This window comes from Nelumbo lutea, chromosome 5 (genome assembly GCF_056320005.1).
Source record: "Nelumbo lutea isolate HS-2025 chromosome 5, American lotus-T2T, whole genome shotgun sequence".
Classification (NCBI taxonomy): domain Eukaryota; kingdom Viridiplantae; phylum Streptophyta; class Magnoliopsida; order Proteales; family Nelumbonaceae; genus Nelumbo; species Nelumbo lutea.
The window spans coordinates 24,083,095-24,107,661 of record NC_142688.1 but is presented as its reverse complement, the minus strand read 5'-3'; the positions used below and the strand labels follow the sequence as shown (position 1 = coordinate 24,107,661).

Genomic DNA, 24,567 nt, shown 5'->3' with positions numbered 1-24,567 from the left:
TCACTTTAAGAAGGAAAACAACTAATTTCTTACAAAACATAAATTACAAGGTGATTGTGCACCTTAATAATGTTCTAAGAATCCAGGAATACAAGTGTGTGAATTCTGGATTTCATACTGTAAATCAATACTTGATTTCTTTTTCTTTATGTATTCCATATCTTTGTCAAATTTACAACCCCCCAATCATTTTTTTTGATCAGTAATAAGATCAACAAATTTTATACAATCACAATCAAAATAAGAGAGGTGCAATAATGGAATACAGAAATACCTGGAAATCATAGACTGTCATATTACGGCTTCCCCATGCACCCAGGATGGCCATCTCCCTGATATGATAAACAATCTCTAACCAATATTCCTTGTGACCACTTCTAGCCAAAGAGTCAGCTAGATAATTAGCATATATCCCAAGTCCTAATCCAGTAGAACAAGATACTCTAATATGATGCTGATAAACCTCAGGATGATCAGCTCCTTCTCTTTTCCAACTCACCACCACTTAAAAATCCCAATCTATCTCTACCTTGAGTAGATGGGAAGATGAGGAACCTTTCAGAAGGGGTATAAGCTTCTGCTTAAATGAACTTGCCCCACCTCACTGATCCAGAATATGCCTGAAGAATCTTTACCTCTTGGATGAACACCTCCAATTCATGAAGGGTGTGGATTACCGAAAGAGCACCTGTATTATTGGTCTTGAGAACCATATATTAGCAAGTTCAAGGGAGTTAATTGGTTTGAATTTTTAAGTAATTTTTTTGACTAATATGATCGAACTTACAAATTACATGTGGTATCTGGCTTTTAAAAGGTAACATGTGTTAAAATAATTCTAAAAATACATTTCTAAATAAGATTCATGTTGGGATACATCACAAATATCTTGTATTCCTATTTAAATTTATGTATTTTCATATGTTTTGTGAAGCTTCCTTGACCATGACTTTTTAAAACAAGCTTATGTTCAGGTCAAGTACCACAAACAAAGTATGTGGAGGTTGCCGGTGGCATGGTTTTCCTTGACATCATTGTATGCTAAAAGCGATTCTGGGGAGCCACTGCGTTTGAACTATCGCCCAGGATCAGGTTTTGTTGACATTTCTAGCACTAAAGATAGTGGGTGGGCACTTTGGAGGCTACTCGCTTACAAGCCTGAGAGTTATGACAGTGCTAATGACCTGGAACCTTACAATAACTATACTAAAAACATTTTTTACCTTGTGAATAAGTGTGATTCCGCTGTTGCTTTTATTGATGGGGTTCCAGAATTTGTTAGGAAGCTTGGGAATCCATTCAAAGTGAAAGTGTTCAATGATTTTTTGCCAGTAAACAATGTTTTCAGGTTAGATAAACACTCCACAGAGATTCATGAAACTGATACTCAGCAGGGTTCACTTGTAGACAGAGAGCAAACTTCTGAGCAGGCTATCAATCTCCCACATATAAATGTTACTTTCAACAAGATTACTCTCACCATTGTTCATGAACTTCCAGATGCAAATGATAATTTCCCACTCCTCCAGGCGTGTGTTGATAACATTCAACTTGTTATACAAGTTTTACCTTCTAAAGCCAGACTTATATGTACATGTACTGCAATTATTTATCACTTTGATTCCCAAAGAAACTCATGGTGAGTATTCAAGGAGAACTGAATTGGTCGTAACCTCCTGTTTCTTATAATCTTAGCAGAGGTACAACTGTACAAGAGGAATTCCCTGCTTAAACATTTTCTTTTTGACTTGCAGGAGGGAAGTTGTTCACCCTGTTAATATGTTTCTTTTCTACCGCTCTAGATTTGCATCTCAGGGTTCAGAAAGTGTCTCTCAAGGAGTGCCTGTTCATTTTTATTTTAGAATGAAACAGGTTAGAATCTTGATTTGTGAAATTATTTTTATTTATATATTTGAATAGTGCTTTATACAGTTCTAACAGTTCATCATGTTGCATATTGGCAGATGGACATATCTCTGACTGAGCGTGCACTGGACATATTTCTATTTGTGGTAGGAAAATTGAATTTGGCTGGCCCATATGCAGTGAGAAGCTCAGTTATCTTTGCCAATTTCTGCAAGGTTCTCCTCTAGCTTGCTTTACTTTCTACTTGTTGATACGAAGTGAAAATAGAAAATTTCTCTCAGTCAAGACACAGTACATACATGTTTATTTTGATCAATTAATGGTTCATGAACTAATTTCATGTTTTTTCCTTTTTGTCTCCTTCCTTTGAAGGGATAGAATGGGACTAGGGTTTTAGAAGAGGTCTAAGGGAACATGAACTTCAAGCTGTTGTTGAATCATTGCAAAATTTTGAGAAGGTGGTTTTAGATGCCTCTAAGCATGACAGGAGAATATGGTTTCCTTGTCCAAAGGGTGTTTTCTCTTGCATCTCCTTCTTTTGTGTCCTCAATTCTTCACAAGCTTTTCCCCACCCTATTGGAACAGGGAGTCTCTAACCCTGTTCCTTCCCCCTCTACCCTTAATGATGCTCCCTATGTTCTTGTAGGACCACCTGGAGCCTTGCCTTCCCATAATGCTTATATTCCAAGTGCCAATGAATTAGGGGTTGGGAATCTCCGGGACAGCAGTGTAGAAGAAGAAAGGGGAAGAATTCTGAACCTAATCTAGCAGCCCTAGAGGTAGAGAAAGAGTCATTGGGTTCTGGGTTAGATCACCTTGCTACCCAAGTTTAGGAACCTAAGCTATACCTGGGTGAAATTAAGAAAGGAGAGCTGAATTTAGATCAAGAAAGGAAAGAAAGGGAAGCAGACAAAAAAGTAGAGGAAAGGAAGGTTGGGGCAACAAAAGTTGTACCTGAGGAAAATGGTAAACCGAAGAAAAGAAAAAAGAGTGAGACTGAGAAACTAAAATGGGGAATAAATTATGAGGAGGAAAACAGAAAGAAGGAAAGAAGGAAAGGGAAGTGATTTTGGTGATATCAATTCAGGGACTCTTAAGCTACTGAATGAAAATAATAAGTTGGAAGGCAAGAGGATTAGGAAGTGAAAAAAAGAGAATGACCATGGATGTTTTTAGAAAAAAAAAACTAGACCTGGTAATGATCCATGAGACCAAATTGTTAGTAATTGATAGAAAATGGATTAGGAGTATCTAGGGTGTTAGGGGTCTTAGCTGGTTTTTTAAACCTTCATTGGGGGCCTTAGAAGGATTCTTGTCATCTGGAGGAATGAAGAAATGGATTATCTAGAGGAGTTCATAGGCCAATTTTCAGTCTCCCTAAAAATAAAAAGAGTATCGGATGGAAGAGAATGAGTTTTGACGAATGTTTATGGCCCTAATTTGTATAGAGATAGGGCTTTGTTTTGGGAGGAGTTGTTGTAAGGGATTATGGGAAGATTCTTGGTGTTTAAGGGGTGATTTCAATGTTATCAGCATGGTTTAAAATGTCCCTATTTTTTTTTGATCAGCAAAAGAGAACTTTATTTGATTTAGGGGCAAATGTCCCTAACTTCCCTAATTTTTGCATGACATATTTCCATTTCCATGGGTAGCGACACGAAATTTTACCGGAATCGACATTTTCCCATGTGTTAAGTGGCACCTCTCCCTTCTCTATTGTCTTTCCTTCTCAATCTCTGTTCCCTTTGCCTCCACATGTTTTTGGTTGTGTTTGTTTTGTTCACTGTTTGGGTCCGGAGTTGGATAAGTTGGATGCTCGTGCTCTTAAATGTGTCTTTTTGGGGTACTTTCAAACCAAAAAAGGATATAAGTGCTACGGTCCTTCCCTTTGTAGCTCCTTTGTTATAAAAACAAAACAAATCTCAGATCACCATATCATAATTGGCCAAGGGAAAATCCAATTATTCCTAAAAGGGGGAAAATCCAATCCAATCAAAGAACACTATTTTAAAACTGACTGGAATTTAATCATCATACAAATTGGCACCAAGGATTTAAACATCGACACCTTATGCTCGATACGAGGCGTGTCGTATCGGTATCAGTCATAGGAGATATGGGAAATGCTACAAATAGGTACGTATCCCTTGAATCGTTCGTATCGGAGCGATACACATCCGTATCGGATTGTATTGTATTGTATTGGTTGGTTGATACATGCCGATATGGACCAATACACGGGTGATTCGTGTTTTCACACTTTCGCGCGTCTAATTTAAAATAACTGTGGCTGACGCGGTTTGAACCCAAATCACCCTACGCATTAGACTTGAACACATCCGTATGCCATTAAGACAACCGTTAGCTTTGGTTAGTAAGTGAAATAAAATAATTCTTTATTTAAAGCCTACATGTAGTCCTAACAAATAACATATATTTATGTTCAACAATTCCAAGTAAAGATGAAATAATATTATTCAAATTAATATTTTTTAAACTAATGGAGTAAATAATTTCTCAAATCCACATTCATATCCAAAAGGTTTTTAATCTAAAAAATTTATACAAATAAAAATATTAATAATAGAATAATAATTTTAGTACTTAAAATTTATAAATTTGAATTTGAAATGTATCTTAAAATTTTTATAAATTATTGATTAATATTTTAATTTGCATTAAATAAAAAGAATGATAATTTATTTCATTAAATTAGAAAAATAAAAATATTAATAATAATATAATAATTTTAGTAATTAAAAATTATGAATTTGCATACAATATGTATCTTAGAAATTTTAGTATCTTTGAGATAGTTTAAGTTAAGATTATATATTTTTATAAATTATTAGTTGGTATTTTAATTACACTTTATAGTAACAGTTTTATTGTTTACAAAAATAAAAATATTATCTACCAAACGTTTGAGAATTAATTTTTAGTTGATTATTTTGTTAATGTTAAAATGTAAAAATATAAAAATAAGAAATAATTGATATAATAATTACATATAATAGTTGCATGTGTTTTGTGACATGACATGAACTTCAATTGAAAATATATAATAGCTTTGTACATGTATTAATTTGTGAAAATTTATATAATATGTTTTAGGACTCTAGATTGATACATTATCAATAAAAATGGTATGATTTCTATGCATCCTGCTATATTAATTGTAATATATTCATTCACAAATACCATTCGAATTTTAGAATATACATTTCTTATGCATTTATACATTACTTTTGACTATTTTAACCTTAAATGTAATGTTATTATTATATTTATGGAATTTATATGCATTTCCTAATGTATCCAAGCGTCTCCATGTTTTTTCATCCATATCCATGTGTTTCCAAAGCATATCCGTATCCATATCCGTATCCATATCCAAGTGGTCCGATACGTTACTCGTTACCAATACTTTAATCCTTGATTGGCATTGGTGATAACCCAAGGAGAAAGGATAATTGGGCATTGAAAATCTAATATCAAATTGAATCAGATTGGCACTACAGAATAGATCAAAACTCCTCTTTTACAACACCAGAATACAACTTCAAAACATGCGAGAACTCTTGATAATCAAACTTCTTTACTCATTGTTTTGATACCATGCCAACCTTTATGCAAGAAATAGAAATATGATATAACAAAAAATAATATGTAGAAGAGAGTGAAGAACGCACAAATTTAATGTGGTTTATCTTGGAACCTACATCTACGGGAAGAGAGGAAATATTTATTACCATACTGTTTCTTGTCTTAAAATACTGTACTTAATGTGACTTCAGTGAAATCATTTTTCATTCTCACAAAAAGTTAACAAGTTTGTATTGGAATTTTCAAGTTTTAAGGTAATTATTAAGGCTCAGTTTGGGAATAGTGCAAATACAAATATGTACAGTGCAAAAGCTTGTATATGTTTTATCTAAACCTTGTATTTGTAGTGTACATATTTGTATTTTCACTTTACCCAAACTGAGCCTATCAAAATTTGAGATGTATAAGTGGAAAATCTACAATATTTTGTTTAAATCATGTAACTTTTGGTGGTAGATATTTTAGGCCCCTCTTAAATGGGATGTTTTGGCAGCTCTGCAGGAACGCATACCTTGAATTGACACTCCCTTGTCGACCATGACATGATTGGTACCTAGACTCCAGCTCAAGGGGGTTAGGGGCTAGCTCACTTTTTATATTTTGTTTTTCATTTCTTTTTCTTTTTTAATCTTGGGCCTTTTGGTTGGTAATCTACATGTCTTCTTCTTGCTTGTTATTACTTTTATTTTATGCCAGTACTGGTTTGATTCTATAGAAGTTGGCCTTTTTTAATGAATTATGCGGTTATTGATAAAAACAAAAAGAAGTTGGATTTGTGTATTTAGCTAGGGAGTCATTTCTCTCGTTTTTACTGCTCTCTTCCTTCAATCTCAATGCACAAAAATCCAATTTGAACTTGAGCCTGATTTTCTTTGAGACATGATTTATAGTTTCTATGATGGCAGGTGGAAAACCAGTCAAGCCTTAACCTACTTTGTCACTTTTATGATAATCAGTATATTACAGTAGCTGGAAAGCATTCCACTTCAATTTTCTTAAGGTCTCTCTCTCTCCCACTCACTCTCTCTCTCTCTCTCTCAATATGCTTACAATATTTTCCTATACAAATTCTTAGCTTCTCTTTTTGATTAATAAGGAATTATATAATAAGACAAAAGAAGAAAAGAAAGATAACGGCAGAAGGATGCCCTTCATGCTTGGAAAGTAAAAAGACATCTATTGGCAAAGGAAATAACAATAGCAGCAATTATAACAAAAGAGAAAATGGCAAAAAACATCTTGCCTCTACACTGTAACACAGCAGTATTCATAACTCATAAGACCACAAAAACACCAAGCACCCTGACTAAGTTGGCCTAAATTGTGCCCTTTAATAAAAGATTCCTACCTCCCTCTGCCTACCCAGAAAAAAAAGGAAAAGATGACTATAGAACAAGGCAAAGCACAAAGATCTATACCAGCTGCTATACAAGGAGTCCTGCATAAGAAAAGGCACAAACTGTCTCAAAATAGCAACCTTCATACAGAGAAAACCCAGAATTCCAATCTAATCTAGCAATGCAGAAAATAAAACAAACCCTTCATAATTGCCCTCTTCCAAAAATCAAATGACATACAGGCATTTCACATATTCCTCCCAAGTCCCACTCCTCTCTCTTCCACTTGTACCTTGCAAAATTTATCTTTCAAGCTTCCTAATACCCCTGCCTCTCTCTGCCTTGAGTTCAAACATGTTCCAAGCATTCTAACCTACCCTCATCCACTCTAATTTGTTGATCTTCTTCAGCGTCTAACCATATGTAGCATGATTTTTTCCTTCACCCTTTTCTTCTAAAAGTTTCTTCTGTTGGAGTTGTCAAATATTGGCGCTTTCCATTTTCTCCTTGGTATTATATTTTTTTCATCAACTTTTGATAAAAAAAGAATAATGAGAATAGTGGCTTCACAGCCAAGAAAAAAAGGAAAAAAAAAGAAAAAAGAAAAGAAAAGAACAACAGTATCCCAAAGATTCAAGAACTAAGAAACTTTCCAATTGCATAGCTAAATTAGGCATGACTCTCTTGAATTCATAAATAATTGATTAAATATGAACCATGCAAATGAAACCAAATAGTGAATTGAGTAAATATAGACATTACAAAATTTTAATCATTGTCCTGAATGAACACCTTAGAACAGAATGGAATGGCGAAACAGGATTCATGTAGCCAATCCCATATAATTGGGACAAGGCTTAGATGATGATGATGATGATGATGTCCTGAAGGAACACCTTAGGATAGTATTCTAGTATTACATAACCATTTATTGGGTGTGAAATAGTATTGAAAAGAAATTTCTTGACATTGAAGTTCCGAAGTTAATCTGATGAAATAATCTAGCTATTAATATGACATGTATATGACGGTAAATACTGTCTGTTGGTTTGCTTTTTCCAGATTGTGATTGCAATTATCATCAGCTTTGTACTGATTATGCTTTTTATGTGGTTTTCCGAAGATCAGTAAATCCATTAGTTCTTACTTGCACATGTACTGTAAGACATTCTTTTTCACATATTAATAATGTTTCTGGTTACCAATCAGAAAATGGTAATACATATTTTACAAGCTTAAGCTCAATTCCTTGAGCAAAATACATAGTTTGTTTTTTCTGTTGGACAACCACTTGAAGGGAGGCTGTTCACGTCAAAGACTAAGATTGAGAAAAGAATTCAAAGAGGCTATAAAGGGTAGGTTTTTTCAAGTAGATAGATGATAAAGGATGTGAGTGATTAGTGAATGAAAGAGAGTGATGATTGGAATTAGGAATAGGTTTCAAGGTTAAGAGAACAAAACTAAGTAAATGAACTGAGTGAAACAGAAAATAAGCACAAAGAAAGAAAGATAAATGGAAGGATAGTTGAGGGGTCTTATCTTGACTTTTTTAGAAAAGGTAATGCATATTCATTAAAAGTAAAACCTGAGTACAAAAAGATTCCATACAAGGGGAATTACGACTGTATCTATCTATGTATATTTATACATCTGTTCAGCATCCAAAATGGAGTGGCAAGACAGTGTCGATTGGGTGCTAATCCTTCCTGAATTTGCACAAGTTAGCAGAACAGATTTGGGGGATGGATTTTGGGATGTGCTTGAGTTACAAGCTTGTAATTCTGATTACTTGTTTTGAGTTGTTATAGTTTCTTGGTGTTACCTTGATACCTGTTGAGATTGTTTTTTCCTTTTCATTAATAAAAAATTCTATTTACTTGTAAAAAATCCAACATAGAGTTGTGGACCACACCAAAAAATTCTTTGTGGACTAGGCACCATGATATTACCGTTCCAGTTATCCTGGCCAACAACTCCTTATTGCTGTAAGCCACATTCCTGAAAATGTGAGAGTTCCTTTCTTTGTAAATATTCCATAGGATAGATAGATGCAGGAATACAACTCCACACCATTTTCCATTTCCATTTCATTTTCTTTTTATTTTTGATAAACTAATTTTATTCCAGCATAGAAATCGAACTCTCAACCTGTCTGGGATACATACGACTACCTAAACAGCTTTAGAAACCTTAACATGACCATGCCATCTGACAATGAACACAAAAAGTGATCTGCAGTCTCAACTTCCATGCAACAAATTACACAAAGAACTGAGTCAATCTGCATCCCCCTCGTGGTGAGGCTGTCTCAAGTGAGACATTTATTTAAGACTGCAGTCCACACTGAAAGGGCAGCCTTGGAAGGAATGTGAGGCACCCATTATCTTCCTGCTAGGAAAACCAGAATCAGTGTTCTGATAAATCTTCTCAAGGAAAGATCTGATGGAGCACAACCCTGGGCTCTCCCACCTCTAGACTCTAGTATCCAAACAAGCTATGTTGGGGTGTACCTTGTTCAATGCATTTGAGCAACTCCACCCAATTGTTAGTCTCCCAATCATTTAATTCCTTCTCATGGCTGGACACCAAACCACCTGACAATTGGTAATATCCATATAATCTGCCACTAAAGCATCCTTATTGCTAGCAATATTGTACAAGGTTGAGAACTCTTCCAATAAAAGACTCTTTCCACACCAAACATCTGTCCAAAACCTCACCTTTTTCCTACCTCTCACTTTATACTTAATGTCTTTTAAAAACTCAACATAACTTCTCTCAAATCTTTTCCAATTAGAGCAGCCAAGGGGTCCATTAGCTTCCTCAGGGTCCCAGCCTAGATTCCTCAGCCCTTATTTTGCTTCGATAACCGTCCTCCACAAATTTCCACTTTTAAGTGTCGAACCTTCAGAATCATTTGCCAAAAAGGGCCAGGTTCACTAACTTGATCTTTCTGATGCCCAACCCAACCCCCAACACCCTTTGTTTTGCTAAGCATACCTTTTTTCCAATTAATGATTCTTCTCTTCCTCCTCCCACCCCCTCCACAGAAAATAAGTTGGAATTTTTGAATTGATGACGAAACACTTTTCAGCAATGTGATTTTACCTCCCTTTGATAGACTAGTAAATATGCACGTGTTGCATGTGGATTTTCAGATAACAATAATAATCTCAATATCCTTGTCAGAACCCATTAAAAAATAAGTAATCAAAGCTTGGTGTACTAGTGGATTAAAATTTTGCATTTCATTTTCATTGTTAATAAAAATACTTATTATTTATCATTTTTTATTAATATAATAAATATAAATATTAGAGATGTGCACACATTTTATAGACAAATTTATGTTTTTTTTGTATAATTTTTTCTATCTATTTTTTTGAGTTTTCATTATATAATTATCATTTTTTTTTGTGTTTCTATCTATTTTTTATCATTTAATTATGACAGCATTGATTGACCCATCTTACCCAAACGATTACTGTTATAGTGCAAGTCAAATGGGTCGGACTGATCTTAAGCTCAATCCAGGTCCAACTCTATGCATTTGGTCTAAGGCTTGAGACTAAAGTCAAGCTTAATCTGTCCAACCTCGGGCCAACCCGCACTGAAATTTGATGCACTTGGGTGGGCTTGGACTTGGGTTTGTTAATCAGCCCATGGCAAAAATTGACATAAATATATGTGTATAGTTATGTATGCATGCTTGTATGTAAATGTGTCTATGTAATAGTCAGGCCTAACTTGGGCTACCTAAGGGTTAGGCTTAGGCCCAGCTCGAGGGCCTAAAATCCAAGCTAACCTAGCAAAAATTACAAGCTGGGTTGGTTTGGGCTTGAGTTAAGCTGCCCAGTTTATATGCCTATAAAACAGTTTACTTTTCAAGTTAGTTTGTTTTTAATTCTATTCCTATCATTATTAAAAAATAACTCTTATTTATCACACTATTGTTTATGTGATGAATACATATTATTTATCACACTATTCTTTACAAATTTCTATATTTTTAATGATTTTTGTGTCTATATCTTTTTAAAATTTTTATCATTTAATTAATAACATCATGGGTTGACACATTTGACCTAAAAGGTTGAATCATTGACCCACCACTTGAATAGGAAAATGGTTTTGTTTAAATCTTGTATTTCATTTCAATCATTAATAAAAATATCTCTTGCTTATCCTATTTATTGTTGTTTAATACGATAAATATATAATAAAAGAGATGTGCCTAAGATTTTTCACAAAAATTTGTAATTTTTGTAATATTTATATTTATATTTATTTAAATTGTTTACTTGACTATGAGACCATTGGTTGACCCATTTGGCATGGGGAACTACTTATCCACCACCTAGACAATGAGATGAAATGGTAGTTTATTTTTCATGTTGGTTTTGAACACATATTTTATATTATCGAAAATATTGGATATAGATTTAATTTGTAGAATTTATTGGTGAAAAGCAAAAGTACTTCAAATAAAGTATCTGAAGAGAAAGAATGGAAGTGAACACCTCGATAAGAGGGAATTGAATGAAGTGGAAAGTAAGAGTAATTTAAATTACATTTTTTGTCCGTATAGTTAGAGAGGGACCAAATACATAAGTGAGGGCATTTTAGTCAAGAAAAGATTACACAGACCGTACATTTAATGCACCTTAAATATAGGATTTAATGACATGTTATGGGAGTTAATACATTAAATATAGGGCTTTGAGAGAATACAATGAAAAATAGGGATATTTTAGTAAAAAAAAGTATGGAATATAGATCTCATTTACACTTTTAATAGTAGTATAGATATCTAGATCTCCAAGATGCCAACCTTTTGTCAAACTTCTCTAGAATTACCATTCCAAATAGCTTTTGATGTGCATTTCACACCTAAGGGTAATCCATAAGCCAAGATATTTTATTAGCAATGAGCCCACCTTGCAATCCAATGCAGCAGCCAAGCATTCAATCCCTTGAACCTGCCCAATGTTCATAAACTCACTTTTTTTGCAAATTCATCTTCAACCTCAAAACCACTCAAACCATGATAAAATACATATTAAATGCAACATTTGACCCTCTGTTACTTTGCAAAAAAAGATGGTGTAATCTGCATATTTTAACAAAGGTATTCTTCTTGCCTCCTCATTCACTTGGAAACCCTTAAAGAAACCACAGCTTGCAGATCTGTCCATCATTCTGTTGGGAGTTTCTACTACCCAATTAAATAGGCAAGGAGATAGTCAGTCTCATTGTCTAAGACCCTTGGAACTTTGAAAATGCCCTCGAGGACTTCCATTAATGACAACCGAGAAGGATGGAGTTATTGTAGACACCGACATCCAGCTTCTACACTGTTGGGTTACTGCAATATAGGTGTTTCTTTGAGGGAAACACACCCTCCTACAGAAAAGAAGACGGTGGAGAAAGGAAAACATTCTGCATTCATATCTTTTTCCATGCTATCCCCTATATATATTCTTTATTACAAATCATAACTGACTCCAATTTCCTTGATGCAGGCCTTAACCGATTAGTTGATGTGACGAGGCTTCCTTCGAATGTATACTGGAGCATTAACTGGCCAGGCTCATGGACCTAGTCTCTACTGCTCAACAATGATGACTTTCTTCCCATTTGATATTAGGGTCCCTTCTAGTTGGTCTTGGGCTTCTAGGCTGGTAACTGGGGTCCTAACATGGACCTTGTCCTCAAGGCCAAGGTGTGGATACTGCTGGGCTGGAGCTTTCAGGGGTTCCCATGTAGCTTCTTCCAGTAGAAGTCCTGCCCATGATACAAGGGCCTCTTGGATGATTTTCCCTCCGGTCTTGACCCATTTGTAGTTGAGAATACCTAGGGGTTGAGTTACCATGTGGCCAGTGGTCTTCTGTTCAGAACTTTGGAAGTTCGGAGGCAACCACGGAGTTGGGCCACAGGCTCTTCTTGAGGAGTGATACATGAAACACTGGGTGTAGGCTGGACGTGGTTGGTAATTTCAATCTGTAAGCTACTGTCCCCACTCATTCAGTGATTTTGGAAGGCCCATAGAATCTAGGAGACAGCTTGTGTCATGTTCTTTTTTCTAGTGATGCTTGACGATATGGCTGAAGCTTTAGGTAAACCAAGTCCCCCACTTGATATTCTACCATGCAATGCTTTTTGTCATAGGCAGCTTTCATGTGTTGCTGGGCTTTCTCAAGATTGGACTTGATTGACCTGAGCAGGTCATCTTTGGCCATTAGATTCTCATCTACCAAGCAACATCAGATCCCTTCTTGTCGGAGAGGATGGCTGGTGGATCCCTCTTGTAGAGAGCCTTGAATGGGGTCATCCCAGCATCCAACTGAAACAAGGTATTATTATACCAAAATTCGGCCCACAGCAACATTGGGCCCACTGGTGGGGTTTCTCACCGGTGAAACATCTTAGGTTTCTAGGCACCTTTTGAGTACCTTAGTCTTCTCGTCAATCCATTAGGTAAGCAATAATTCTGCTGCTCCACATGTCTCTAATACCATTGCTGACCCATCATGTTATGATACCATTTTGTGTAGAAGTCTTGGTAGTTTTCTTTGGGGAGTATGTCAATTCTAGTAATATTTCACACCAGTAGCAACAAAAATGGAAATATGTCATGGAAATATTAGGAAATATGCCAAACATTTTAAACTTTGATCTGTTAACTTTTAAGTAGGTGGAGGTAGAAGGAAGCTCTTGATTTGCTATATGTTGAATGAATAGTTTAAGTGGGTGGAGGTGGTTCTCATTGGGGAGTATGCCAATTCTAAAATATTAGAAGATATTTCAAACATTTTAGACTTTGATTGGTTTTAAGTAAGTGGAGGTAGAAGGAAGCTCTCAAGTTCCTATAAGTTGGATGAATAATTTTGGTTATGGCCCTTGGAGTCTGCAATACCTCATGGGAAAGGCATATCCTTGGCATCCGGAGTGGATTTTTCATTTAGGCCTTGTTAGTTTTCTATTACCTGGGTAACACGTTTCCCTGGGCAAGTGATTCCTTGGGAAACATTGCCTGGGCACTCACAAATACAGTGTTTGTCTGGGCGAAACGTTACCCAGGTAAGGCGCAAGAATCCATGAGATTTGAGTTTTTGGTGGGTAGGTAAGTAACTTACCCACTCTCTAGGTACTATCTGGAAAAAAGTTTTCTGTGGGCCCCATTGTAGTGGCGGCTGAACACAGGATTTTTTTTTTTTTTTTTTATGAATAAATTTAGTTTTTTTAAAGAACCTTATGTAAAATCTTTACAATCATCCCTTAGAGAGGCATGAGCTGCTACCTCTCATACAAAAGAAAAACACGTTACAACTGTGCCCTGAATAAAATAGACATTTTACCCCTTGTTTAGCCAAAGCGCCCGCCATCCCATTTGCTGATCTTCTCACCCGTTGTATTCTTAAATTCATATTCCTGGTTAGCCAAGCAAATTTTTTCATTTCACTCCTGTAGCACCAAATTATAGACTCAGGATTCCTTCAATTCTACCACCACTTTTGAGTCCCCTTCTATCACCACATTTGTCAAGTTTAGCTCACTAACTATTTGCACCCCTTGAATTGCAGCAAGCAATTCGGCTTTGAGAGAGTCACCCATACTCGTAGGGCCAGAAAAAAAGTGCTATGAGTTTACCTTCTCCATCTCTCATCACCCCTCCAATTCCAGAAGGGCCTGGATTACCTCGGCTGCTCCCATCAAAATTCAGTTTAACAAAACCTTCAATTGATGGTATCCAGACCACCTCTACTCTGTCCTTTCTCTTGGAGCTTTTAGCAACTACTTCCCAATTCCTCCAAATATCACCAAAGGTGAACCGGGAGAGCAACTCCAGAGTTTTGATCAAGTGGATCATCCTAACCATTTTACGTGCCTTGGGAGAACTCACCCCTAAAAGCTAACTGTTAGAGGAGGGAACCCAAGCACATATATACCCCACCACAGCATCCCATTCTACTGAAGTGGGATACCTCACATTAGCATCCCATACTACCAACATGGGACAGATGGATCGTAACATCCCACCACGCTTCCGCAGTCCCGGCGCCCATGCAGGCTGGCTTTGCACTGTGCCTCCCAGTTGCAATCGTGCGGCGCAGGTGGTGACGTCGGTATTGCAGTGTTTGGCAATCGTGCGGCGCAGGTGGTGACGTCGGTATTGCAGTGTTTGGCCGGGACTAGGTGAACTAGTGCAAAGCCAGCCTGCGTGGGCGCCGGGACTGCGGAAGCATGGTGGGATGTTACGGTCCATCTGTCCCATGTTGGTAGTATGGGATGCTAATGTGAGGTATCCCACTTCAGTAGAATGGGATGCTGTGGTGGGGTATATATGTGCTTGGGTTCCCTCCTCTAACAGCTAGCTTTTAGGGGTGAGTTCTCCTAAGGCGCGTAACAAACCATCACACAAATCCTCATTTCTTCCTTGTTTCTCTCCTTCTCTGAGAAGATTCTTGCATTTCTCTCTTCCCAAATGGTCCAAATCAAAGCTGCTCTGGCACATCTCCACGTTATACTGCCTCTCTTCTTTGGCCAAGTTAAACAGGAGGGATCAAATAACGTAGTAACCTCCGTAGCTAACATCTTCCTGCACCCAAACAAAGAAGAAAACCAAAGCCAGAAATCTGCAACAAAGGGGCCGGAAATCAGTAAGTGACAACAACTCTCATTCTGAAGCAAGTCTATAGTAGGCTCTTACCTTGGTTAGAATGGGTCTACAGAAAAAAACTCTTTGAAGGGAAAGGAAGAAACTGAGGAATCACAAAAGGTCTTTAACAAAGAAGCGAACACGGGATTATTTCAACTCCATGGGACCCACCCATTTACATCCCCTCCCCATTTTTACTCGAAAAAGAACGAGGCCTTAGATGGATTCTAAAATCAACCAATTTGTTTAGCTACGGGTGACACAATAGGGACTGTTTTGTATCAAGTTCCAGAAATTCCAGGTTGATGTGCTGGCCTGTTTTATTCCATTGTTCTTTATCTTCACTTTAATGTATTTTATTTTATCATGTTACTTATCAGGAGTAGAAGCTTATGTTTTTAGGACATGTATGTTGTTTTATCCTCGTCATTAGATTCTTGGGTTTGTCCATATTGATACTTAATTATTTACTCAGTCATGTTAATATTATTAAATACTAACATGGTTTATATTCATTTGGTTTGACATCTTACTTAAATGTTTGAATATATGGTTGTAAGGCACATAGCTTTGGCAAATCAGATTCCAGAAAATGCATCCTTTGTGTCAGTCCAGCTTGCTGTGGTTGGAGATTTTTCAACTTCTCCAATTCATGTTTCTTTTTTGAATCCTCGAGTACTTGCTTGGAGAACACGTATAATATCATTACAAGGTATCTTCTATAAAATTTGTTTATAGCTACATAATTACATATATTTTCTTAGTTAAAATATATATTTTTTCAAAAGAATGCATCAACACGTGGTTTTCTAGATACTAATAAAAGGAATTTCAGGATGATTTACCAAATAGTAGTTAAATATTCGTGATGCTTATGCTGTTACATACCATATTGATATCTTGGGGAGGTATCTTTAAGAAAATTAATTTATGAACTTGCCAAATTGCAGTGAAAATTCAAGACATTACCAAATGGCCAATTTTTACCATGAGAAATAAAGGAAAAAAAAAACTCATAACAAGGCCAAAATCTCTCTCTAGTCAAGTTGTTTAGTGAAGAAGTCTAAAATGCTTAGTATCTTCCATGAACTATGGTAGAGGGAAAAAATAGGGCTGCAAATGGTATCTCTTTTCCTGATTATGAATTTGTATCCAGTCCAGTAAGGCTACCTAAATTTGATCCATAAATGATTGGACCAAAATCATCAAATATGAATCATCCTCAATTTGTTTCTATGTGATCTACTCTGATAGCATGTAAATATAAGCTTATGCCTACATAATATTCTTTTTGATGAGTTTATATCTACATAGACTTTTCAATAGGGCAATGAAAACTATTTAATAAGGTGTCCCCTCATCTTATTCTTGTTTTGTTTGTAACTGGCTACACAACAGGGGGTAGTCCTCCCCCCAAAACTTTTATTTGTAACTGACACCTCAAAAACTTTTGTTTTACAAAAGTACCTATTAACTTCAATTATCCATTTCTGATTGTCACCTTCTATATGTTCTTAATGTAGTAGTGTATCAAAACAGGTCCATCTTTCCTTGATTTCCCCCATCATTTACCATGACTCTGACATTTCTCTTTGATGCATCTGATGTGATTTAAATCTCTGTTTTCTTCTTCCATCTTTTGCAAGTATGCAAGTTCCATTTTTTCCCTCTTCATACCTAGCTTATATAAGTTTGCCATGTCTTAAATTAATTTCACTCACTTTCTCTTGATCCTCCTTTTTGTGTTTTTATATTTTTTGCAAGTTTTATATATTTTTAGTTCTTTGCAAATCTTTATACCATGCTTGTTTTGATTTGATTATTTTTTGAACATCTTTATTTCATCACCATGTTTCTTTAGTACCTTGCCATTTCTTTTCAAATTCTTCTAAAACCTCTTTTGGTACTTATCTTTTATGCAGTTAGTCATTTGAGGCTACATATTATTAGTCTCTTCATCTAAATTCCATCTTCTTTTTGCTATTAGGTTGTCTTTATCATGCTAGTTTTTATTATTTTAGATTCACCAACCTATTCTTTACAACTCTAGCTACAAATTCTTTACACCCTGCATGAATGGATTGTTTTACTTCATTGTCCAATGAGAAATAGCGAGAAGTGAGAAACAAGGGGGAGAGTGAGAGAGAGAGAGAGGTTTGGGGCTCCAAAAATCTTGGTCTGGTGGCACCCAAGTCTATATCAGGGGACATTAGAACGCAGATTAAAAAATAAAAAATAAATAAAAGGACCAAAGTGCCCTTGTGGCTCTCAAGCTGGGTTGTAGATATGTATCATACCCAACTTGTCACATAGTTCATTCATCATTGTGCCTTCAACCCTGAAGACCCTTTGTAAGGACATCGGCAAGCTGCTCTTTAGAACTGATATAAGGAGTACATGCTTCACCTCTGTCAAGTGTCTCTCTGATGAAGTGCTTATCTACCTCAATATGGTTAGTTCTATCATGGAGAATAGGATTGGCTGCTATATTAATTGCAGTTTTATTGTCTCAATAGAGTGATGTGGGACTATCAACTATAAATCACAATTCTCCTATTAGGTTCTTAATCCACAACACCTTAGCAATTCCATGGGTCATAGCCCTTTACTCAGCCTCTAAAGGAACAATATCCACTAGTTGACTTTCTATCATCCACTAATTCAGCCCAATCTGCATTTGTAGTCTTCAACCTTCATATGACCATGCTTCTTAAACAATAGGCCAGCCCCTGGGTATTTCTTTAGATACCTAAGTACCCTGTCTGCTGCTTTAAAATGTGGTACCTTGGAGAGTAGGGGATTCTGAAAATGGCCTTCCAAGGTGATGAGTGGGAAGCCCTTGGGTTGAGTCCTACCTCCCATTCATTGGATGCCCTACCATGAATACTTTGCTATCACTCTATGCCACAATCTATCTTGTTCACGAACCCATCTCTATACCCACTTTCCCAGCAATGCCACTTTCCTCTTCTTGATATTACCAATGTCTAAACCTCCTTGTTCCTTGCTTTTGGTCACTACCTCCCACTTTACCAAATGGTCCTTCTTAGTATCACCTAGCTTCCGTAAGAAATCCCACATAATTTTCTCTAACTTCCTAGCCACACCCACTAGAATATTAAAGGTTGAGAGGAAGTACACTGGTAAATTTGCTAAAGTGGGCTTAATTGAAGTGATTCTTCCCCCAAGAGAAATATAATTCCTTTTCCAACCTACTAACTTCTTCTCAAACCTCTCTATAACTGGGTACCAAAAATTCTCCAAACAAGGATTCCCCCAAAGTGGTAAGCCTAAGTTTCATTGGCCAGACACTCACCTTATAGCCCAACACTTTAGCTAAAAGAGTGATTTCCTCCTCTGTCCTATTTATTCTTGTGAAATAACTCTTACCCCAATTCACCTTAAGATTAGACACTTTTAAACCGGTTTACTAAAGCTTTAAGATGCTCCATTTCCTTTGTTACCCCTTCGCAAAAGAGAATCAACTCATCTGTGAACTGGAATTGAGGAAGTTCGGGCACTCAAAGTCTTCCTTAACTTAGAATTTGGAATTAAGAATTTCGGGGAGCTGAGATATTTATTGGGAATTGAAGTTGCCAGGCCTAAAGATGGCATCTTCATCTCGCAACGAAAGTATGTGTTAGATCTTCTTATGGAAACTAGGAAACTTGGTGCCAAACCTGCTTCTACACCTATTGATGCCAACTATAAACTCTTAGCTAACGATGGTGAGCTCTTGGCAGACAAGGGATTTTTCCAGAGACTTTTGGGGAAGTTACTATAACTTTGTATGACACGGCTAGATATCTCATGTCATATGCTGTCAGTGTGATTAGTTAGTTTATGCAGGCCCCTAGAGACAGATATGGTTGCCGCGGAATGGGTTTTGTGTTACTTTAAGGGAACTCTGAGAAAGTGTATTCTCTTCTCTAGGCATAGACACTTATACAAATGCTGACTGGACTGATAGGTATTGATGATAGAAGATCTACATTGGGTTATTGTGCTTTGGTTGCGGAGAACATTGTCTCTTGGAGAAGTAAGAAACAGTCAGTAGTAGCTAGATCTTCAGCTGAGGTAGAGTACATGGCAATGGCACATGGTGTTTCAGAACCGTCATGGCTCATGTCACTTCTAGAGGAGATGGTATTATAAGCCTTTATTGTTGTACTGTGATAACCAGGTTGCAATTAACACAGCTCACAATCCAGTTCAGCATGATAGGACAAAACATATTAAAGTAGACCGGCATTTTATAAGAAAAAGAGTAGCTTCCCGAGAATTTTGTCTTCCTTTCATTGCCTTAGAGTAACGGTTGGCAGATGTATTGACTAAGGGTGTCCCTAAGGCAAATTTACGGCACTATGTAAGCAAGCTGGGCATGATTGATATCTATGCTCAGCTTGAAGGGGAGTATAGAGATGATGAGCCAAATGGGCCATAGGACATTATTGTTTTATTTATTTCTGTCTGGGTTTAATTTCTTAGTTAGTGGACCTTGGTTATGGACCTGTTTTATTTCTTTTATTAGTGTTTTTAGTGTTTGCCGCCCTACTAAGGGTATACTTGTAATTGTTACTCTTTTACAATGAAAGATATAAAAGATAATTGTGGGGTGTGGAGAGAGGTTCGAATTTCTCTCTTCCTTCTTCCCTTTTCTTCTACCTTCTTCCTCCATTGTTTCTCTCTTTCTTCCATCTTTTTTTTCTATTCTCTATTTTATTTCAGACTATTTCAGGTGGGATCTACAGCTGGTTGTAAACTTGTAAGAATGAAACAATTGTGGCTGACTAATCATGTGATTAGAAGCACAAATCAATAATCCAAGGGGATTTAAGAACATGGGAGGGACACATGGAATGCAGAAGCAACGTAACTTGATGTAGATGCAAATGAAGTAGATGGGGTAGGTGTTGTGCTGTCCACCTAGTGAAGAACCCTACCATATGACTAAGTGATCACAAAAGGAGTTAATGTTATCCTTCTTAAAATGTGAAGCACGGGGATGCTCATGTGTACCAGTAACAGAATTAGTCTGGGATTCTTGAGGGGCCATATTTACAAAATTATACTTCTTTTGAGCTTGCTTCTTATTTGGTTCTTGATTCTTATTTGCCCACTAAGGTTTTCCAATCAAGTCCCAACATGTCTCACGTGTATGTCTTGACCTCTAACAGTGAGTATACAACTTATCTTTATCATCACCCTTCTTGAAGTCGCCTTTCTTCACTCCACCACTACTAGCTTTTGTAGCTAATGCATTTTGTTTCTTCCCCTCAGAAGCATGCATCACACTTTCTGCTTTCCTTAGAACTAGAGCATACACTTCTTATACCGAGGAGATCTCACTACTCACCAAAATCTATACTTGTTGAGGTTCAGCCCCAAGGGGAAGGCAAACACTCTTTGCTGAGATACAAGTTTCTTGTAAGTCTTGGCATATCATCGTTCTTTTACTTAACATTTTGGTAGTGATCTAATACTTTCCAAACAAAATTAAGAGAAACATAATAAGTTGACAAACTGTTGTCTCCTTGCTTACAAGAGGACTCAACCTGTAGCTGATAAATTTTGGTATAATGCCTCTGTTCAGAATAAATCGACTTAGCCTGCTCCCAAATTTCACATGCCGTGTCTGGCCACATAAATTTTTTGTCACTTGTGGCTGCATAGACCCAAGAAGCCAGAACATGACCATACTATTTTCCTGGTCCCACCTATCATGTTTTGCAGTCCCAGTCTTAGGTTCTTAACCTTCCTGTTGATATAACCAGCTTTCTCCCTTTCTGTAATATATAATTTGATTTTTCTTAGGCCATGGCAAATAGTTTAAACCATCTAAGGGAGTGATAACCATGGGAAAACTCATGTTGTCCATCCCTACACCCTGAGTCCCTTGAGAAGAAGTGACATTGGAAGAAGCTGAACTTCAGTGGCCATTAGACAAATAAGTTCACTGTTATGTCCAAGAAATGAGGGGATTCCCAATAAGAAGACACTAGAACAAGCTGTAACAGAGGCAAACTGAACCAAAATGTCTATAACAGCATACAATAAAGGAGAGGACAGTAGAATTTCAGTCAAAACAGCACTAAACTGATCCCAAACAAATAAATTCTGAGTACATTCAGCAGCGATGAATGACCGTAAACCCTAGCTGAACTGAAAAACAGCCTTGTACTTCATAAAAGAGACAGTCTCACACAAAACTGCCAACTGTAACATCCAATGCCTATTGCATTCTCTCAGCATGGATAAAACTGTACATAGCTGAGGGTAAAAAGGCTCCCACAATCCACAGTTCCTACATAGCAAATTCTTCACATCATCCAGTTGTCACCATGAGTACCAAAGGTGCTTTTCTTGGTACTATGGCCAAGAGAGTGAAAGAAAAAGGGGGAAGGTCTGCTCAGACCAGGCCAATTGAGGATTCTTCCTTCTCCAATCAAAAAAACTAAATTCCAAGAGAGTAGAGACACGACCTGAGAATTTCTAGAGCCCAGAATAATGCTCTGATACCATATTGTCCAATGAGAAATAGTGAGAAGTGAGAAACGAAGGAGAGGAAGAGAAAAGAGAAAAGAGAGAAGGTTTGAGGCTCCAAAAATCTTGTGCTGATGGCCCAAGTCAATATTAGGGGATGTTACAACTCAGATTTTAAAATAAATAAAAGGACCAAAGTGCCCCTGTGGCACCATAACCCAGAATTACAACATGCTTATTTCTCCTTCTTTATGCAAGATTTCTAGTTCATGTGTATTAATGGTTTTCAGTTCAGACTTCTCTTTATTATTTGATTTTGCCCCTAATATTTGTGTTTCATCCTTGAGCAGATTCAAGAACTTTCCCAGGGCCATTTGTTGTAGTTGACATTTCAAAAGAAACTGAGGTATTTGCTTAATTATCTTGCTCATAATCAATATCCATGGGATGAATATGGTTATTCTGATTTAACTTTTATGGATGAATTGCAGGATGGCTTATCCATCACAGTTTCTCCTTTACTAAGGATACATAATGGAACTGAGTTCCCCATGGAATTGCGTTTTCAGCGTCCTCAACAAAAAGGAGCTGAATCTGCTACTGTTTTGCTGAGGCCAGGGGATACAGTCGATGATTCAATAGCAGTATTTAATGCTATAAAATTATCTGGAGGATTAAAAAAGGCATTGATGTCTTTGGGTCTTGGTAAGTATGAATTATTGCATATAGTACACATACATCCTTTTTTGATAATCATATTACACATATGTCCTTCAAACAACACTTCTGACTCCTTTCTAAATATATTTTTTCTTCATTTTGTCTTAAGATTTTTGCTGCTTTTGTTGAGATAAGCTCGGTGCATCTAGAGATCAGCATATGATCCCCCCCGCCACACCCACCCTGAATTGGGGAGAATGATAACTATGAAGATGCTAATGAAAACATTTCCATTTATACTGTTGTTTGTGGCAAAAGTCCAGTCTTTCTATGTGGCTCAATTAATTAATAAACAAAAATTTGTAACCATTGATTTATTAGATATTGTCCAAATAATTGGGCCTAGATGGTTAGCACTTTCCTTTTGACTCCTTCTCAAGGTAATCAAGGTTTTAGGCCCCACTAAAGCCCTTTGGGCCCCAAGGAGAAAATTTTCCAAAATTTTCTGGTTCTTGGAATTCACTCTCAGTCTCTCTCTCTCTCTCTCTCTCTCTCTCTCTCTCTCTCTCTCCATGCATTCTAGTTTGACTTCAGTCTCTGCGTCAAAATGTCTTCAAAACACAATGTGGCTAACTAACACATACAAAAGTGTACTATCTAAACAAGAATACATAGAATTACCCAGGAAAGATGACACCACCCAACACTCCCCACCCCTCCCCTTGCACTTGCCACTGGATCGAATGATATTGGAAACCATTTGAATGAGATGTTGACTCAATGCTGAAGAACTATCCAAATGATCTGTAAGTTCCTCTCGACCTTGACTCCATCCAAATGCACTGAACACGTCAACTTAAGCCCACAAAGACGAACTATTGCAGCTCTAAGCAAGTCTGCTGGACCTACAGGACATTAGTATACTAATAATTTTGCTCCCCTTGTTTGAAAATTCCCTTCTTCCCCCTGAAAATGGGAAAAAACTTGAAGACTGTGGTGGATGGCTTCCCAAGAGAATACCTATCAAATTGAAGTTGAGAACTCCCTCAGTAAATGGTCCCCCTCCCCCCAGTCCTTTATTAGCGTCATTTGTTGACATGTCTCTGAATTCCTCTCTTGTCTGGGACATAGTGGGCAATTTCCATAAGAATAGCATCTATCAACACCTTATAAGGTTGTTACTTATAAGAGAAAACTCTAGTATTCTCATCCTAACCCATAAAATAGCTGCCCTCATGCATATCCACAATTCCACATAAAATAGCTGCCTTTATGGTGGAGGCCTTGGCTATGTTACATGGTCTCGGGTTAGCTAAAGCGATGGGCATTTCCAAAGGGATGGTAGAAGCTGATTTGAAGATTTTGATTGATGTAGTACAGAATAGATGTCGGACGCCCTGGTCCCTTTGGTATTGGATGGCGAAAATGGACACGTAGCATGACAGAATGGACATACAACTGTACATATATACTGGGAAGCCAACTAGGTAGCAGACTCACTCTCCAAGATTGGAAGTGCAGTACAAAATAGTGTTGTCTACAACACTATTCATGATCTATTGAGACTCTCACAAAGGTTCTTTTCCAATGATGGTTCAGGAATATCTTTTTTACGTTTTTCTTGAGTTTTTTGGGTTTAGAGGCCATTGTGGGTTTCTTTTCTTCTTTTGTATATTTTTATAGTGTTAAAGTGGCCTCGTATTTAGATTTTTCTAGAGTGTTGGCCACCCTTCCTTCCTTCCACCGGGAGTAAATTTTGGGGTTAAAAAAACTTTCTTAATTTTCTTAACCTTCTTAGAAGATCCAACCATGCATCCGAACTTCAGCAAGAAACCATTGCATTGCACTTCCTCCTGTTCTAGAGAAAAACCATAGTAGTAGAATATTTGTTATCTACAAATCCACCCTATTTTTAATCTTTCCCCCAAATATATCTTTCATATTATTTTAATTCTG

General features: G+C 36.9%; 1 protein-coding gene across 6 annotated transcripts in view; it reads left to right on the top strand.

Annotated features, from left to right (window-relative positions):
- The window catches only part of LOC148851042 (vacuolar protein sorting-associated protein, putative (DUF1162)), a 92,636-nt gene that overhangs the window by 36,568 nt on the left and 31,501 nt on the right, over positions 1 to 24,567 (top strand). For all 6 annotated transcript variants that reach the window (XR_016099292.1, XM_088944885.1, XM_088944884.1 and 3 more), the window contains 7 exons: positions 975 to 1,639; positions 1,755 to 1,872; positions 1,965 to 2,081; positions 6,378 to 6,472; positions 16,029 to 16,180; positions 22,302 to 22,357; positions 22,443 to 22,656. Coding sequence is in view for 5 of the 6 variants with exons in the window: in XM_088944885.1 (XP_088801011.1) it covers positions 975 to 1,639; positions 1,755 to 1,872; positions 1,965 to 2,081; positions 6,378 to 6,472; positions 16,029 to 16,180; positions 22,302 to 22,357; positions 22,443 to 22,656 (1,417 nt within the window). In the remaining variant the exon portion in view is untranslated. The remainder of the gene's footprint in view (positions 1 to 974; positions 1,640 to 1,754; positions 1,873 to 1,964; positions 2,082 to 6,377; positions 6,473 to 16,028; positions 16,181 to 22,301; positions 22,358 to 22,442; positions 22,657 to 24,567) is intronic.